The following is a 17,403-nucleotide window of genomic DNA, read 5'->3' on the forward strand; positions in this document are numbered from 1 at the left end:
AATATTTATTTGGTTTGCATCTCACTTGTGCAAGATTAAAACACGTTTGCTTTCTATACTTTTTCTTTATTCGACGGGCCTCTGTTTCCCTATGAAATATTACGTTATGAGCTATGTGATTCTGAGAAGCTGGAAAACATTAATGCAGTGTTAGGTTCACATAAGAAACAAATAACTAGGTATCACACTTTGCTTTTGGAAAGTTGTCATTCTCCTTAATCATGAAATTTGGCAGCAGGTTGGATAACAGTTCAGAAGCCAGGCAGGGCTTCCTTCAAATAAGATAGTGGAGTCTTCAGTCTTGGAAAATCCTCTAAATTGGGCAGAAGCAAATAAGCTTGTAAGTGATGTAAATAACCAAACCCACCACAAATGATCTCATGAACTTCCAGGACCAACAGAATGTTGAAGACATTGAGATAACTAAATGTCTAAAAAGTTGCTTTAATATCTATTTTCGCTATGTTGCACAGAAGCAAGAGAGAATCGATTATTTAAACCAAAGTGAACTTCTATCTGGTAAGACTGGTTAGAAGATCAAAGAACCTCTCATAAGACAGCTGTTCCAAAAGCTTTACATCTTCAAATTCAGGCCACGTGGGGGGACTATGCTGATCTGAAATTGGTGCCATTCCTTGGGGTTCCCCCATGCAAACATAGGGGCCAGCTCCTGTTGACTATTAGCTTCTGCCCTTGTCTTGGCTCCTGTTCTAGAGGAAATGCCACAAAGACTGGATTGCTGCATTTCCTCTAAAGCTCCAGGTTGGGTGATTTCCCACTGATGGAAACTCACCCCTCACCCTTCCTCCCAGATTTTGGTATTTCCTCTTGCCATATCTCCTGTCCCCACAACCCCTCACAATTGCCCTGAGAGATGGCTTTGGTACTTCCTCCATGCAGTGGCTGATGAAGATGGGGCAGAAGGAAACTCTGAAAGGCTTACAAGATTCCCTTATTATACCCTACAACAGTAGTATTCCCGGAATCTCTGCAAAGTCTGTTTCTTGATCTGGCCTACCTTGAAGGACTGACAAGAAGGCAGGAAATGCTACTTACAGTTCACAGGGAAAATTGGTGACCCCTTTGAAGGGGTCTGCATATACTGACAAAAAATTCAATAAGGCTTACTTCCACTAGCTGAGCATAAGATCACAACTCACATGTAGCATTCCACATATAAACACCAAATACTACCTCTTGTTATGACGGATCGAAAATACGGTATCTGTAAAACGACTTCTGTTAAATGTAGAAACTAAAAGTGATGTGGGGTTTTTTTTTTGCTTGTACAACAGAGGTAAACTGGGGGTCATCTGCACAGGCACTCTACTATATTAATGCCATTGACAGTGCGCTGGAATTAACTACGGTGGATGATCATGTAAAAAACTTTCGGTAAGTTCTCCAAGGAAGCGATTCAATGATTGTCAAATGTAAATGCATCATCAAATATAACGCATCTCCTTCCATCGTTGCAGGCCTCAGTGCATAGTTTTAACAGGAGGACCTATGACGAGACCCGCTTTGTTAGACATTGCTCATTCATTCACAAAGAACAACGGTCTTTGCATCTGCTGTGAAGTCTACATGGTAAGTTCTGTCAATACCTACCAATATTTGCTTCACAAAAATGGCTATCTTGTTAAAGCTACTGGAAACTGCAGGTTTTCCACACAGAAAGCTTGGTCATAGACAGGTCTTCGCTATACGAATTGCATCAATTTTGTTAGTTAACCCTACAGAAAAATAGATAGCATTTGCTTTGAAGGAGCAAGCACTAAGTGTTTATTAGATGTTTATCCCATCTTTCATTTAGGAACTCAAGGTGACGTCCATAGCCTTGCTTCCTCCTATTTTCCCTACAATGACAACCTTGTGGGGTAGGTTGGACTGAGAGAGGGTGAGGGCAAAAAAGCTTTCAAAGCTGAGGATGGATTAGAACCTAGGGCTCCTAGTCCACCACTTTAATCCCTAATCAGACAGCTGTTCCCCCCAAAAAGACTCAAATTGCAATATTAGATTCTTTCATATATAAACTTTTTTACAAGTGCCTGTTCCAAATAATAAAAACAGCACAATCCAAGGAAGATTTCTTTGCCCCGTTAATTTATAATGCTAAGTTTTACTCCATATCCCAGTAGGTATTTTATTCACGTCTACAAAAACTTCAGACAGAAGGGTTTCCATTTATTTTACTTACTTGTCTCTAGATTTATATCTCTGCAAATATTTTATATAAGCATGTTGTGTCGGTATAGGTACTTTTATTTCTTTCTCTAGAAACTTTAGCCACATTTAGTTTTATTGACTAATAAAAATTGACATAATGAACTATTGTGAGCTGTTTCACCGGGAAAATAAGAGAATGATAAAATAGGAGCATGCTATCAATATGACTCCCATTAAGATTCTAAATACTTCTTACTTATATCTCCTAGTCCTTTGTTTCATTTATATTCAGTTGATGCACGAATCTAAAATATGGTAGCGATTGGGAAAAACTATGGTTAAGTACCTGTTTTTTAAAATTCCTGTAGAGAGTGTTGTTTATTCTGTGCCTTGGAAAAAAAGCAGTCAAACTATATGGTGCATACAATATACAAATATCAAAACTGCAGTTTTTCAGCTTGGGTGAAAATTTAAGACCAGTACTAGCAGCCAAAAACTTAGCATTAGGATCCTCTGCAGAAGGGTCCAATGGCTTCAATTGATGCTTTTTTCCAAGACGTCCAACTTTTCTTAGACACTCCCCCAAAAGCAAAGGCATGCTGATACGAAGCTTTAGCTATCCGGTCCTGAATAAGCCCATTATTTTCAGGAGATCTTAGTCCTTTTAAGACAGAAATGCAGGTTTCATCAAAAGGGACTACAAGAAACCTTTGCATAATTGGTTCAAATTCATCTTTTACATAGCGAGACTAGAAAGCGTTGCCTTTATACGGTCAACAGACGTGTCAACTGCCAAGGGTCAAAACCGGAATTCATAGGTATATGTTTGTTTATATAAAATAGATCCTCCTTGCTTCTAGGGTGGGCAAAACATTTAGGGCAGCTAACGATAATAAACTCCTCCAAGAAGTTACGAAGCTAATCTAATTTGAAACAAAACAATTACAAAGCAGAAAGCAAGAAAAAAGATTAGAGAGCACATGACATCAGGTGACATTTGTGCCGCCGATGCAAAACATAGGGAGGTTTTAGGCGGTTATCACTGAAGAGAATAGCCAACGGTCTTCTCCAGAAAAAAAAAAAACTCCACAATTTAGATGTAATTCCTGAGAAAGTGCTTTTTTGGGTCCCCACCTTTATGCAGAACGCCATGCCCAAATCCCCACCCTGAGGCGGCTCCAGCCTACAGACCCTCTGCACATCTGGATTTTAAACACGATTGTGAATACTTGGAGCCCAATTACAATTGGCTCGCTCTGTTAATATTTCACAATTTAACCGTTAATTAAAACTCCTCCAAAGCTGAATTTTCAAAACGGTCTCTGCTACTTATCACAATACCTAAGTGGCTTTAACTTCTCCTTCCCGAACGGAAAGCCTCTTTGCAGAAGATGGAATGGGAATCTCTTTTTCCTCGACACACGTTCCAGTCCCTCGCCGAGTCAATTCAGTCACTCCCTCAAAATCATGCTATTGTACGGGGCACAATACGGAGCTTCTCTCTAATGTCTGATCGTGTCACACAGGGCCCACGCAAGCTGTGCGTTACAGAGATGAACAGTGGCATGGCAACAAAGCAGGCCTGGCTGGCAAAGAATAAAAGGAAAGCATTTTATGCTGCGGTAGCAGCAGACAGCTTTAGAGATGGAGTCAGAAGTCTTCTCCAGGTAAGCTGCTTGAAGGTTTGCTTGAAAGCAGCCTCCGGTACCGAAGAATTGTGGCTGGTTCGTTACGGTTTACATTCGGAAGGGGTCATGGCAAGGCAGAGGATATCCTGGGGGCGCTGATGTTTGTATTATAGGTTACTTGGGGAATAGTTCTGCTTTGAGGCAACGGAATTATGGGGGGGTGGGGGGGAAATGAATCAATTCCATATTCCAGTATTTCTCAGCTTGGCAGCTTGAAGATGTGTGGACTTCAACTCCCAAAATTCTGGGAGTTGAAGTCCACACATCTTCAAGTGGCCAAGATTGAGAAACATTGCTATATTCAATGAACAAGGCCCTGTATTAAATTGAGATACTTTAGAGGCACTTAAAATGTCATTTTACTCATGCATATTACTCATGCAATAGCCTAAACTTATGTAATACTATCAATATTTTACTTTATATCACAAAACGTATTTCATATAGTGGAATTAACACTTCATCTTCTAATACTTCACACAGATTACACAGGGGAAAAGAAGCTCATTATTACACAGGCAACCAGATGTTCTAATTGCTGTGAAATTAACAGGACTAAACAATGAGTTTATGATCAGAGTATTAATTTGATTGCTGCACCATCAGATATAATGAGCACACTAATGCTTCTGAAACAAGAGTCCTCTGTATTTTCATTTTTCATTTTAAAAAATGGCCAGGCTGCCTTTCCAATCAGAAAGCACTCAAGTTAATTTGCAAAAAAAGAAAAAAAAAAACAATTTAAAAATCATTTCAAGATATAGCATAAGTCAAATGAACACCAATAGCAACAGACACTATTACCAATACTGTACAACCAAAATACTATACTGGCAGAATATAAAATTATTTTCAAATGTTTTCTACTAGGTATAACATGATGTTGGCCAATAGGCCTCTCTGGGCAGAAAATCTACATTTTCTAGAAAGTCTAGAATTTCTAGACTTACAACTTAGAAAAAGGCTTGGTCTACTTATTCATATCTTCATACAAATGCATTTGTTTAGATTTTACGTTCTTTCACTAAAGTTTTGAACTTTCAAATCCACTACAAATACTTCTAAGCACAGCTGGTTAAGCATAAACATGGCATTCATCGTGTACTGCATATATTTCCCTTGATTTTCCTAAAGTTGTCTAAATTAACCTGATGACCAGCAGCTGGATGTTTTAATTGATTCCACTGAGAAGCATTATGTTTGAGAGGATCACGGATGTGCAGTATCTACTGTGGGCCTTTCACATATTACACTGGAACAGTATTTTGCCAATTAAGTCACTCAGGTTCTCCTGTACCTTGACTCTTTATGGGCAGAGCTCATGGAAGTTAATTCTGATGAAGCGGATATGGTGCTCTCTAGAATGTCTTCTACCACCTGCGGGCTTGATGCTTGTTCCTCTTGGATCCTTCAGATCTGGGCAGGTGTCAATGGCTTGTTATGGAAGGGGATGTTGGGTACTGCTTTAAAGAGGCTGTTGTATGCTATTTCTTAGAGGTCTTTCCGGAATCCAGTGGTTTTTTAACAACTACCACTGCTTATCTGAATCCTGTTTATTCAGAGTTTAGGCAGCTAGTTGCTCTAGTAGATAAAGTTTGTTGAGTTAGGGATGGGAGTGATGGGGGTAGGTGTTCCCCTTCTGGTCTTTTGGGGCCTCTCAGCAGCCTTTGATGCAATTGACCATGGTATCCTTCTAGGCTGCCTTCAGGAATTCAGGATGGGAGACATTGTTTCACAACAGTTCTGCTTTTTTTTCAGTGGGCAAGTGTAGTGAGATACCACAGGGTTTGGTCCTCTTTCCTCTACTTTTTAACATCCATATGAAAGGTTATGCAATGGTTTGGGATATGGTATAATCAATGTATTGATTATACCCAGCCTTACATCACTATACCAGGCCACACTGGAGATGGCTATGATATCCCATCCCAGTTCCTGGAGTTGTTAGAATCTGGATGGGACAAAACAGGCTGAAGTTGAACTCAAGCAAAATGAAGGCACTAGAGTATTTGCTCTATCTATACCAGTGTTATCTTTTGATGACGAAATACGATCTTTGAAGGAATAGGTCTACTCCTTGGGGGTCCTTCCATATTTTTAAAAAGAATCCACCAATAATTTTTGGAGGGCTTCTAGAAGGGGCACTCAAGATTTGCAGGGGAAGGGAAAATCTAAAGTACTGAAATAGAGGTTGTCCTTGTCCTAAGAAAAACAATTCCAACTGTATCCAGCAAGGTTTACTCCCAAATAAGCATGCAAGTAAAAGCAGCCTTAGACTGAATGAAGTAGCTGTTCTATAAAAGGTATCATACAGCACTTGTTAAATATTATAACTCTTTCAAGGAACATCACCCTTGCTTTATATAAAGGGGTCTGCAATCCTGGCATGATTGTTAAAAACCATCACACAGGCAGTAGCCTGAAAATTCTGTTGATCTTTAGTTTTCAAACTTTGATTTTTGCATCAGAAGAAATGCAAATGGATGCTACTTTAGTAAATTACATTTCTGCAATTTAAAAAATCATTTTATAGCTGAGATGATTTAAAACTAATCTTTATACAGTATGTACTGCTTGGGTACAAGCATGAAGGACACCCACCAAATAGAATTTAATCTTAAATCCCTCCAGAACATTACTCCCATTACCTTTTGCCATTACTCCTCATTCTGGATAAACCTTGCACATGGATTGCTTTAAACACCATGTTTTATACTGGCAGGCCTCTGGTTTGGGAAGAATGAGACCTAATACTTTGGTGCTTGGCTTTAAAAAAGACTGGAGACATGCCACTGCAATACAAGTTGAAAATTACGCAGGTGCCATACAGTAAGTTAAATTTGGAAATGTGTTATGTTGCTAGAACTAGAAGCATCTCTAAACAGCTTCTCATTTAAAAAAAAAGAAAAGGTTTGATTTACGAAATCATTTTTGAACTTTGCAATTTAAGGTTCAGACTTGGCAGAGGAAGAGGAAAACAGCCAAGTTATTGTTTTCTGTGCACATGAGACAAAACAGTGATAATGTTTATATGCAAGAGAAGACTGCAGTGCGCCCTAGAGATGTGCACACTTTGAACACGATTTAGAAGTATTTCAGATCTCTTGTAAACACAGTACTGTACCTTGCTGCTAGTCATTAAAGCAGCCAGGTTTTTTTTTCCCCCAGGCTTCCTTTGCATCTCCTTGCAAACATTTTTGAAGCAGACACAGCCATCGTATATACCAACTCTATTTTTATTGCCATCTTATAAGTTTGATTCAGTTTAAAGTTTACTTAACAATCATGGCTCAAAATCAAGAACCTCTGAGAACTGTTGTCTGACCAAAAAGTAGGGATTTTCAATAACAACAACAACAACAACTCTTGGCTATCTCACCGATTATTCTTTGGAATAATGCATCACTACTAAGTTAGTTTCAGACTAATTCTTATTTATACCCTGGATATCCCCTTGGCAAATCCAAGCCCCCCCCCCCCCATGTGATCAAAAGCACAAAGAATGAGATGCACACAAGCCTCCTGAAAATGTCAACTCCCAATTCTGGGAGTTGAAGTCCACACGTCTTAAAGTTCCCAAGGTTGAGAAACACTGCATTATAGAAATCCAATTATTTTCACTTCTCATGTACAATGAGCATTACAGTAACTGTTATTACTGCAACATGGGTAACTCTCACTACTCTAATATTATTTGAAGACTTTTTTTAATGTAAACTTTGTTCCAGTGATGCATTCGACTTTGAATTTGGAGTGATAATTGTTCGAATAAGCCAAGGGTTTGATATATCTCAAGTGCTCCAGGTTCAAGGTATGTCAAGAAAACTTCAGACAATTCCTATACTATGGGTATGCTTTCTGGAAACAAAATTGTTCCCCTAATAATTCTACTGATTTCTAAATACATGAATACAAATTTCTTCCTTGAGATTTGGAGTACTGTGTTTGAAAGATGCAGGGGAGGGGTGGGGTGGGGTTCCCCCATGTTACTGATTAAAGAAACCGAGAACCAAACTTAAATATACATATAAAGGGGAGAGGGAGAGAATTATTAATAAAACATAAAAGTATAAATATAACTGTACTGTTCAGCTGGAAGACCAAATTACGAATTTTCTCTATATATGTCTGTGGGGATTTATTTATTTACAAACACACACACACACACACAACCCAGCTCCCAATTCCCAGGCAATTAAGGATTTTTACGTAAGACGTGTGATTTGGATATATGAGCTGCGTCTTTTTTCCTGAGCATTTATTTTATTTATATATATGCATTTATATGTGGCCAACTCCATATATTCTAGGTGGCTTAAAGCCCTAAAAGATTAAAAAAAATATATACATAAAAGTACAGTTACACACCCTCACCTTGGCCAGTCCCACAGCCAACCAGCAGGCACCTTACCTAACGTTCTCCTCCCCGTGGGATCTGCAGAAAAGCATCATCTTCCCTGCTTATTCCCGAAGGATAACAGCGAAGGGGCCATCCTGGCTAGCTAAGGGAAAGCTGTGCCACAACAAGGGGCTGAAACCAAGGAGGTCACTTCCCAAGGCCTCATTTGCTTACCTTCCAGCCAGTGGGGACCTCAGGCTGCAAGTACTGTAGAGGGTGGACAGGTTCTACCTGGAGTAGACAGTCCCAGAGGTAGAGGGACTCAAGACATAAAGGGCTTTGTGAGGTTATGACCAGCATCTGGAATGGGGCGAGGAAGCCAAATGGCAACTACAGCAACTCACAGAGTACAGGTGGCATTCTGCTGTATGAGCTTCCACCTGTTAGCAGAGTTGCGTTCTGTACCAACTGCAGTACAGCAGTGTTTTTCAAACTTGGCAGCTTTAAGATGTGTGGACTTCAACTCCCAGAATTCCCCAGCCAGCTGGGAGTTGAAGTCCACACATCTTAAAGCTGCCAAGTTTGAAAAACACTGAACTATAGCTTCTGAAGTCACCTTCAAGAGCACCCCAAGATAAAGCAAGTTGTAGCAGCTTAACTGGGAGATGACAAACCATGGTGGCCAGTGCAATATCATGATATCTTCTGTGCAATACATTGTTATTTGACAATCAGATCCCCATCTGTACCTCATCCTTTGGGCAGAGTTGGGTTGAAAACAAATACCATTACCAGGAAGAATTAAATGGGGGGTGGGTGGGGTGCAGAATGCCATTTAGCCTATGGAATAGGTCATTTTTCTATGCTGGGCTTGCTTTAAAATGTTTATGTTTTTGAGATTTACCAAACCAACTAAGAATAAGCCATGATTTCTACTTCAGCTATGTCAAACCTTAGCTAGAGGAACCCAGAATTCATACACTATTTTCAAACCCGTTTCTAGTTGGGGTTTATTGCCAAAAAAATGAACCATCATTTATTGCCTAAGGTGGATCCAGATGTTCAAGCAAAGTATAATTAGGCAAGCTCGAGCCTATTCTTAATGGCGTGTAAAGACCAGGCCATTAAGTCTGTATTTATGATTTTGTTTTTGCTTCAAATTAATACTTGATCATAGCTATCATAAAAAATTACAACCCTTTGCTGCCACCTGCTGTCTTTTCACAATTGATCTTCATTCCACTAGAATGTTTCCAAAAATACCATGAAACAAAATACAGAAACCAAATGTTTGTGCCCAACGCATGTATGTCTTCAGTATAAGTATGCATTTATGGATGTCCTGAGGCAGAAATTCAGTACGGTACAAAAAACGCTGAAGCAGCAGCAACGTCTTCATTCAAGGGTATCTGATACAAGGCAATCATTAACATGTGCAAGGAAACAGAAAGGCCCACATTTAGCTCAGGTTCAGAGATAGAATCCAATTACTGTTCCATCCATGTTTTGCTTCGACAGTTCCTAAATAATTACACTACCAGTCTTTATTTTGGTTAACAGAAGAATTGAAGAAGTTGGAGCAGGAGAGGCAAGCCCTAGAGGCCACTCTTAAAGATAGTGAATTTGAAGAACAAAACTATGGTATCCATGGATTCTTCAGAAGAGCCACCAAACTCAACTTTACGAAGACGATGCCCAAAAAAGGTACAACCTGAAGCTGAAAACAATACGGGCATAAGGACCGCCCCTAAGCTTTTTTCTGAGAACAGAGCACTGCTGTTGAGACAAAGTCATGTTAGTCTACTATAACAAAAGCAACCGCATTCTGGTAGCAGCTTAAAAAGCAGATTTATGGCAACTCAAATTGTCATAAATCACCAAAAAGGAGGAAATAATTCAGCAAAAAAGAAAATATAGATTTACAAATCTTACACTAATAACATTTGCAAATATGGATATTTTTATGGAGAAGCAAACTGGGACAGAATTGCTATAATCAAAAAAGAAATGCTATGTATCTTACCATAATGCAGAAGACCTTGCTCTGTTTGCTGGCTGAACCTACTGGCCCATTGCTAACTGTTGAAGAATCTTATAAGGCCAACATCTCTCTTGCTAATGTTCTCTACATCAGACACGGTAGCATGTATGGCTTCTCAACAGTACCTCCAATTCTGGAGCAGTCATTGGGCACAGAACCTTTTAGGGGAGAAAGAGCTAGCATCCAAACCAAAAGGTAAATCCAAGACAGAACAAAATATCAGAGGTGATGAAGGGTGTGTGATTTGTAATGCATTACAACATGTTTACTGGTTCCAGTCTTTTGATGTTTGATTCTCACCATCTTTTGAGTGATGTTTTAAAACCCGGAAGTTTGCTTTTAATATTATTTACCTAACCAAAATAAAAATGTCTAAAACAATTAAAGCTAACTATGGTGGACTTACCACAGATTTCATCCCAACCCCATTCTAATACTGTATGACGGTCACAATGTGTATACGGTATACCTTTATTCGAAAGTAGTATTTCATGTCCTAAACAGCAGCTTAACCAAGCAGGAGCATATTATAGGAATTGAACCATAAGAATAAAAGGGTTTTAGTCCCCCTTTCTTCTACACATAACTCAGGGTATTATGGTACTTTAAATGAGTATTTAATGAGGCTCAGAACAGTTTCTGTGGCAGAAGGATCTATTTCTTCTGAAAACCCATTTTTCTTTCTCCTGTAATTTGTCAGGCAAAATTACTTTATAAAAAATTCTGTCTGCATGGTGGAACAGAAACCAAACTAAAGCATTGTAATATTAAAAGGTAGACTTTCTAAGTAAAACATTGCACACCCAAATTACCACCAAGTTACATTTCTTTTATTAAGGGTCTATCAAAGGACGAACACTAAATACTGCAATAGTATTTTCATATCAAAAGAGAAATAACGCTAATTAACATTTACTGGGAAAGCTACTGTGGCGTATACCTAAATGAGAGCAACTAAAATACAGACACGAACTTTTTTATAGATGGCCACCAGGCAGCAAGCAGCTTGGTCTAGATTGAAATTTAGAAACTAGGAAGCACTATTGAATTAAAGAGTACCAATCCCAGGGAGTTCATTTAGATAGCAACTTCATTTCTTCTTACTTCAGGATTGCAGCTCATTTCCACTAGGATATTTAAGAATGAATAAGGGGGAAAAAGAGGACAGGTGGCATAATCCAAACTAGTTCAGTGACATCAACTTTTATTTGAATAAATTAAAAAGTGATTTTCAAAAATACGTATTTTAGATATTTGCACCAGAATTAGACAACCTGCTTTTAGGCTGAGGATGGCTTTCAGTCCTGTGTGGCATACCCAAACTCACACCTAAAAAGGAGGTGAGGTCAAAAGAAAGGAAAGGCAGAAGAAGAAATTAGACAAGGAACCAAAAAAAACCTCATAAACAATTTTGCCACCATCGCCCAATTCATGCTTAGTTTAACACCGAAGGTAAACCATTCTGAACCAGCTGTATATACATATAGATGCATATGAATACATTCAACAAATGATTTATACATTTCATTTATGAACTTTTTTATACCCTCACCTTTTCAAAGCAGTTGGCTGCCAAAACTGTTATAAACTTTGCTGCCAGATTTCAGGGGCAAATAAAGAGGCAGCTCGAGGAATTGCACCGAAGCACTGGAACAGCTGCATGCAAGTTGGCAGTCTCCCTTGATCTGCGCCCAACAGCTTTGTCAAAATCACACATACCACATACCTAAAACTAATAATTGCCAACGCAAAGCTTAAAAAAAAACCTAAATTACATTAACCGGATGGATTTCAATCAGTTTTTTTTCTTAAAAAAAAAGTCTGATTATCATTCCCATTCCCCTAGTAAATGACAATATTCTAAGCTTTTCTATTTTCTTCCATCAGGTTGAGTCAAGAGATTTGCTGGGGTGCCCCTTGCTGTACACTCATTAGGAATTATTTACCCATTTCATTTATTAACTTTTTAATACTCTAACCTTTAGTTTGCTGCCAAAATTCAGTCAAAACTTTGCTGTGCATAACATGAGAAAGGAAAAGCCACAAGTCTTCCGGAAGGAAGGAAGGGAGGGAGGGAGGGAGGGAGGGATATATATCAATATAGATATATATAAAATTACTATTATTTTGTCACCACACTAACAGCTACCTGAGATTAGTATCTTACTGTACCTAATGACAGGGGCAAAAAATATTTTGTCTTGTATTTATTCAATTTTTTTTTTTTTTACCTGTCACAGTCGAAATCTTGGAGGGTTATTATCCAAATCTTTGTATATAGCCAGGCTTGAAACTACAGCACTTGTAACCTTAAAATGTATGTTCGTAAGATACCAGAAAATTATACAAAGGCTCACCCCAGTCCTTCCAATGTTCGCTGCTTAAATGTGTGCCTCCTGCTATCAAATCATGATTTTTCAATGGTGTACATAGAGCACTTTCAGTTATGATGCAGCAAAGCTCTGAGCACGTCTCTCTCGTTTCAGATTGCAGCATTAGCACAATCTCTTCAATACACGTCGGGGAATTCAATCAACGGCTGCTTGAGGCTAGCATCCAGTTTAAAAAGAAGCAAGGGAAGGGCACCATCGACGTGTGGTGGCTGTTCGACGACGGAGGTAAGCCCTACAAAAGACCATCACGCACCTCAGGAATCGGGACCAATGCTATAATCCAGCGTAAGATTTGCAAACCCATTAACAAAAAACGTAATTAAAAAAACTTTTTAAAGTCAGTGACCATCCATTTTCAATATTAATGGGGAAAAAAATTCTCTTAATTACGCAATGTTCTGACTTGCTCCATTTGCGTGAATAATTTGATTTAATTTCTTCACCCAGGGCTAATACTCTTAATTCCCTACATTCTGACACTCCGGAAAAAGTGGAAGGATTGCAAATTAAGGATCTTTACGGGTGGAAAAGTTACTCGTCTTGAAGAAGAAAAAGTAATGTAAGGATATCCATATCCTTACCCAGTAAATATACTTTTACGGCTTCCAGAAACTATTTGTATATGGCAGAAAAAGAAGAAAACGATGTATCTGAAGCTACTTGAGTTATCTAAAGCTTTATATAGCTATTAGGCAGTAGAAGAAAAACTTTGACAGCTTATTTCGTTGCAGTGTTTCTTCTTAAAAATTTTCACTATTACACGCGTGGTCTTTGTCCATTGTTTCATCTCAATGCCCTGCTAAAAGGGATTCTGGATTCTCTTTATGTAGACAGACAGAATATGACCTGGTCTTGAAAGAACTATATTTTATATATCAGACTGCAATCTTAGCACACTTGGCTACTTCAGTGTAGATAAATTGCACTTTGCAATCAAATGCAAAGGATTACCTATCAAAATATTGCATCCCATGTCTCACAAATTGAACAGGATTTACTTCTTAATTATGTTTTACTATCAGCTTTCTGAATTTTGAAATTAAAACAGCTTCTTTTTAATTTTTCAGGATGGCTTCACTGTTAAGTAAGTTCAGAATAAAATTTGCTGACATTAATATAATTGGTGACATCAACATGAAACCCACTAAAGAGAGGTAAGCATTTGAAATTAGCAATTGAAATGGAAAATATTTCAAATTTTATTTCAGCAATTTTCCAAGTAGCAGTGCAATTTAAAAAAAACCAAAACATCTAGAAACTGAATGTGTAAAGCTTGTCCTTGCTGCTGGTTAAGTCTTCTTTCTTTCATTTAGGAAAAAAAATCAAGCTAAATCATGGGTGTTCATTCTATTACTGGGGAGAAGGTAGCAAACTGCCAAAGAAAAATGGATTTTTAAAGCATTATTGAAATAGTTGGACGCTCCTGAAGCAGGGGATGTCAGGCAGCCTTGGACAACCACTTTCTTTTAAAGGATAACATTATTAACTAGATAACTATAATTTATACTATTTCATTTGCATGCACGCACACACACACACAACTCTAACCACAATTATTTGTGGTCATTTTGATTGACTGAAATATACTTTATTCTGTCTTGAATTGTGGCTAGTCATATGGCTATGAATGCTATAATAGTTTGTTTGGCGAAAGAATGTTAAACACTGGAATTGTATTTTATTATCCCAAATGCAGGGGTAAGTATGTGATTTGAACCCAGCCTGGCTATGCTGCTGAGAGCTACCTGGTCTTTTTGAGAATTTAAACATGCTATGAAGCCTCAAATGATTTGACCAGAAACCAAGATGGAATGCAAGTTAACAATCTATAGTGCCACATTCAAGTCCTTGAAAAGCCATTATTTAGAAAGTCTGTAAGAGCTCAGAATTAGGTGTCTAGATATAGCCAATTTATTTCAACATCACATTTACTGGAACTAATTTCCAGAGGGATAATGATGTTAGTCTGTGGCAACAAAGAAAAGATGACATGGTGTAGCACCTTTGGTTTTTATATGAGATCATTTCCCCCGTGTTCAATGGCATTAATTTCCAGCTCAGTTTTACTCTTATAATCAGCTGCAGTAATAAAAAATAAAGCCAGCATTATGGTATAATGCAAGCAGACATTTTCAAAAACAGTCTTGTTTCCTGTGTACCCACCTATGGAAATACTCTGCAATATTGTGAAATATTATATATTACTTTATAAATATGAAATATAAATTGACAGCAGTGACAAACATCATAGACCTAACCTGACAAACTGTTACCATGCTGCAGTGCTATACCCAAGCTTAAAACCTGATAAATGTAGTTTAAAGATTGTGACTGAATTCAGCTATAGTTCCACAGCTAAGAGCCTGCCCAATCTTAGAATATCTGTAAAATGAAGAGTTAAGAGTCCTGCTGTGAAGCCTCTTTATAATTTCTGTTCCAGCTGGAAATTCTTTGAAGAGATGATTGAACCATACCGCCTTCATGAAAGCTGCAAAGATTTAACAACTGCTGAGAAATTAAAGAGAGAGGCACCATGGAAAATCACTGATGCGGAACTGGAAGCATTCAAGGAGAAGGTAACGAGCCATACTTCTAGTTACCTTTGACGCTATGAAGAAGCTATTTGAAAGAGAAAGCAGGGCATATAGATTACCACCAGAAAAAAAAAACATCCATGGCCTAGATCAGCTGCTTTTTCTACCCAAATTTTACTCATAATCATTTTAAAGCAATGGCTTAGATCAAGATTATTCCCTTTATGAATAGAAGAAAGTCTCTCATCTGAGAAGAGCTTTTGACTTGGCAGAGACTTCAAACCTTAAAGCAGTGTTTCTTAACCTTGGCAGCTTGACAATGGATGGATTTCAACACCCAGAATCCCCCAGTCAGCATTCTGGGCATTGAAATCCACCCATTTTCAAGCTGCCAAAGTTGAGAAACACTGCCTTAGAGAAGGCAATGTTTATTTAATTGTATAGCCTATGCTTTCCAAAATCTGTACAGGTAGTCCTTGCTTAACGACCCTAATTGGGACCATACTGAAATGGCAGTTTCAATAGCCCTGGTTGCGGTTGTTAGGCCAGGACCGCACCATCGTTAGGTGAGGATCAGAGTAGGATCAGATCAGAACAAGTTTCAATAGGATCACTGATCCAAGAGTAAGACTAATTGTACATTTAAAAATCCTTCCAACTCTTACTTTCTTTAAATACATTTATGTGCATAGTTATTATATTCTATAGCCATCAATATTTCATTAAAGGGGTAAAATAAATATGGATTCATATTGATTTAATAACACAAAATAAATACTGTAAGTTTGTTTCCAATTTGCAAATCATGTACTTTACAGTTTACAAAAGTCACATTTCAGTCAACAGATTTATCCAAAGACAGAATAGTAGAGTGTGATCTTATTTCAAAGTTATTCACAAAGAAGGACATCTGGAATATACTTCAATTTAATTTTAAGCATGACAGAAAAATGAACCATTTTTCTAATGTAATCGGCTTTTGATTTTCAACAGAGTTACCGTCAGGTCCGTTTGAATGAACTCCTACAGGAACACTCTCGAGCTGCTAATCTAATTGTTTTGTAAGTTATATATTTTTAATGTGGGGTCTCTGCTGGGACTTTTGGGCAAGATCACAGGTTGAAGTATAGTCAATTACAACCAGTTTTCTGTTTCTCTTTGCTTCCATCTGGTAACCCTAATTTGGGAGAATATTAATATACTAGCGATGAGTATTACTAATACTTTCATCCTATTCAACAGGACCCTACCAGTGGCAAGAAAAGGAATTATATCTGATTACCTCTATATGGCTTGGCTAGAAATTCTCTCCAAGAACCTACCTCCAGTTTTGCTCGTTCGAGGCAACCACAAAAATGTACTGACATTTTACTCGTAGCAAACTCCCCCTGGAGTCCATTATATGCATTTTGCACATAGCGGTGGATTTAACATAACAAATAGACTCCAACATGTTACTTTGCCATCAGCATCTGACAGTAAAAAACGAATCATATATGCAAATGATTGTAACAGTCCACTTTATAGGAAGATGAAATGGAAAATCAGGATTGACAGGACAGGGTAAAATTGAAGAGAGTACCCTGGAAAAAAAAAAAAAGGATCAACTGCATTCCACATTTCAACATTTAAAGTCTCATTTTAAAATTCTAGCTTTCATCATAAAAGAGAAAAACTCCCCATGATATCAGAATATATATCATCTTCCATTCCTATTATAAACACATTAGGTTTGACTACTGCAGTGGTCCAGAATAACATAGAACTCTAGTTATGCAGCAACTTCTTCCATTCTCCCCAAAAGAATCCCAAATGTATGATTTTGCATTTAATGCTACACTTGCCTACATAACTTCAACGTTTGTGTTCCATAAATATATCTGGTTATAATCTTTTTTCTATTCATGACAGTGTAGCTGGGGAGCAAAATGTTATGATTTACAATGTGTAACATGTAATTTCAAATTATCACCTCAAAATAAGCTGAAATCATATTCAATCATTATCAAATGCTTAAGACAACTTTGAAAGCAAAACTATATGTACTAACTTAATTTTTTTTTTAAATTGTAACATTGATTTCTTTAGAATTATAAATTGAAGTAAACTAGCACAGTGCATTGGCATAACTTGGAGATGCTTTTTAATAAGTTTTAATCTTTTCTGACTGGTAAAAATATTTTAACTTGTATATTAATTTAATATATTAACAATAAATAAAAATGAATTCAAAGTTTAT

At 37.7% G+C, this 17,403-nt stretch overlaps 1 protein-coding gene across 2 annotated transcripts in view; it reads left to right on the plus strand.

Moving 5' to 3' along the window:
* Window positions 1–16,542, plus strand: part of SLC12A1 (solute carrier family 12 member 1) — a 38,429-nt gene extending 21,887 nt beyond the window's left edge. For both annotated transcript variants that reach the window (XM_088148571.1, XM_088148572.1), the window contains exons 15-26: window positions 1,296–1,395; window positions 1,479–1,590; window positions 3,696–3,836; window positions 6,580–6,686; window positions 7,586–7,668; window positions 9,757–9,900; window positions 12,724–12,855; window positions 13,078–13,189; window positions 13,698–13,784; window positions 15,071–15,206; window positions 16,158–16,225; window positions 16,407–16,542. In XM_088148571.1, the coding sequence (XP_088004697.1) occupies window positions 1,296–1,395; window positions 1,479–1,590; window positions 3,696–3,836; window positions 6,580–6,686; window positions 7,586–7,668; window positions 9,757–9,900; window positions 12,724–12,855; window positions 13,078–13,189; window positions 13,698–13,784; window positions 15,071–15,206; window positions 16,158–16,225; window positions 16,407–16,542 (1,358 nt within the window). The remainder of the gene's footprint in view (window positions 1–1,295; window positions 1,396–1,478; window positions 1,591–3,695; window positions 3,837–6,579; window positions 6,687–7,585; window positions 7,669–9,756; window positions 9,901–12,723; window positions 12,856–13,077; window positions 13,190–13,697; window positions 13,785–15,070; window positions 15,207–16,157; window positions 16,226–16,406) is intronic.
* The last annotated feature ends 861 nt before the right edge of the window (window positions 16,543–17,403 follow it).

The sequence above is a fragment of the Python bivittatus genome, unplaced genomic scaffold (genome assembly GCF_059951505.1).
Source record: "Python bivittatus isolate LINGU-HERP-01145 unplaced genomic scaffold, Pbiv_v1 ctg000530_np1212, whole genome shotgun sequence".
Lineage (NCBI taxonomy): Eukaryota > Metazoa > Chordata > Lepidosauria > Squamata > Pythonidae > Python > Python bivittatus.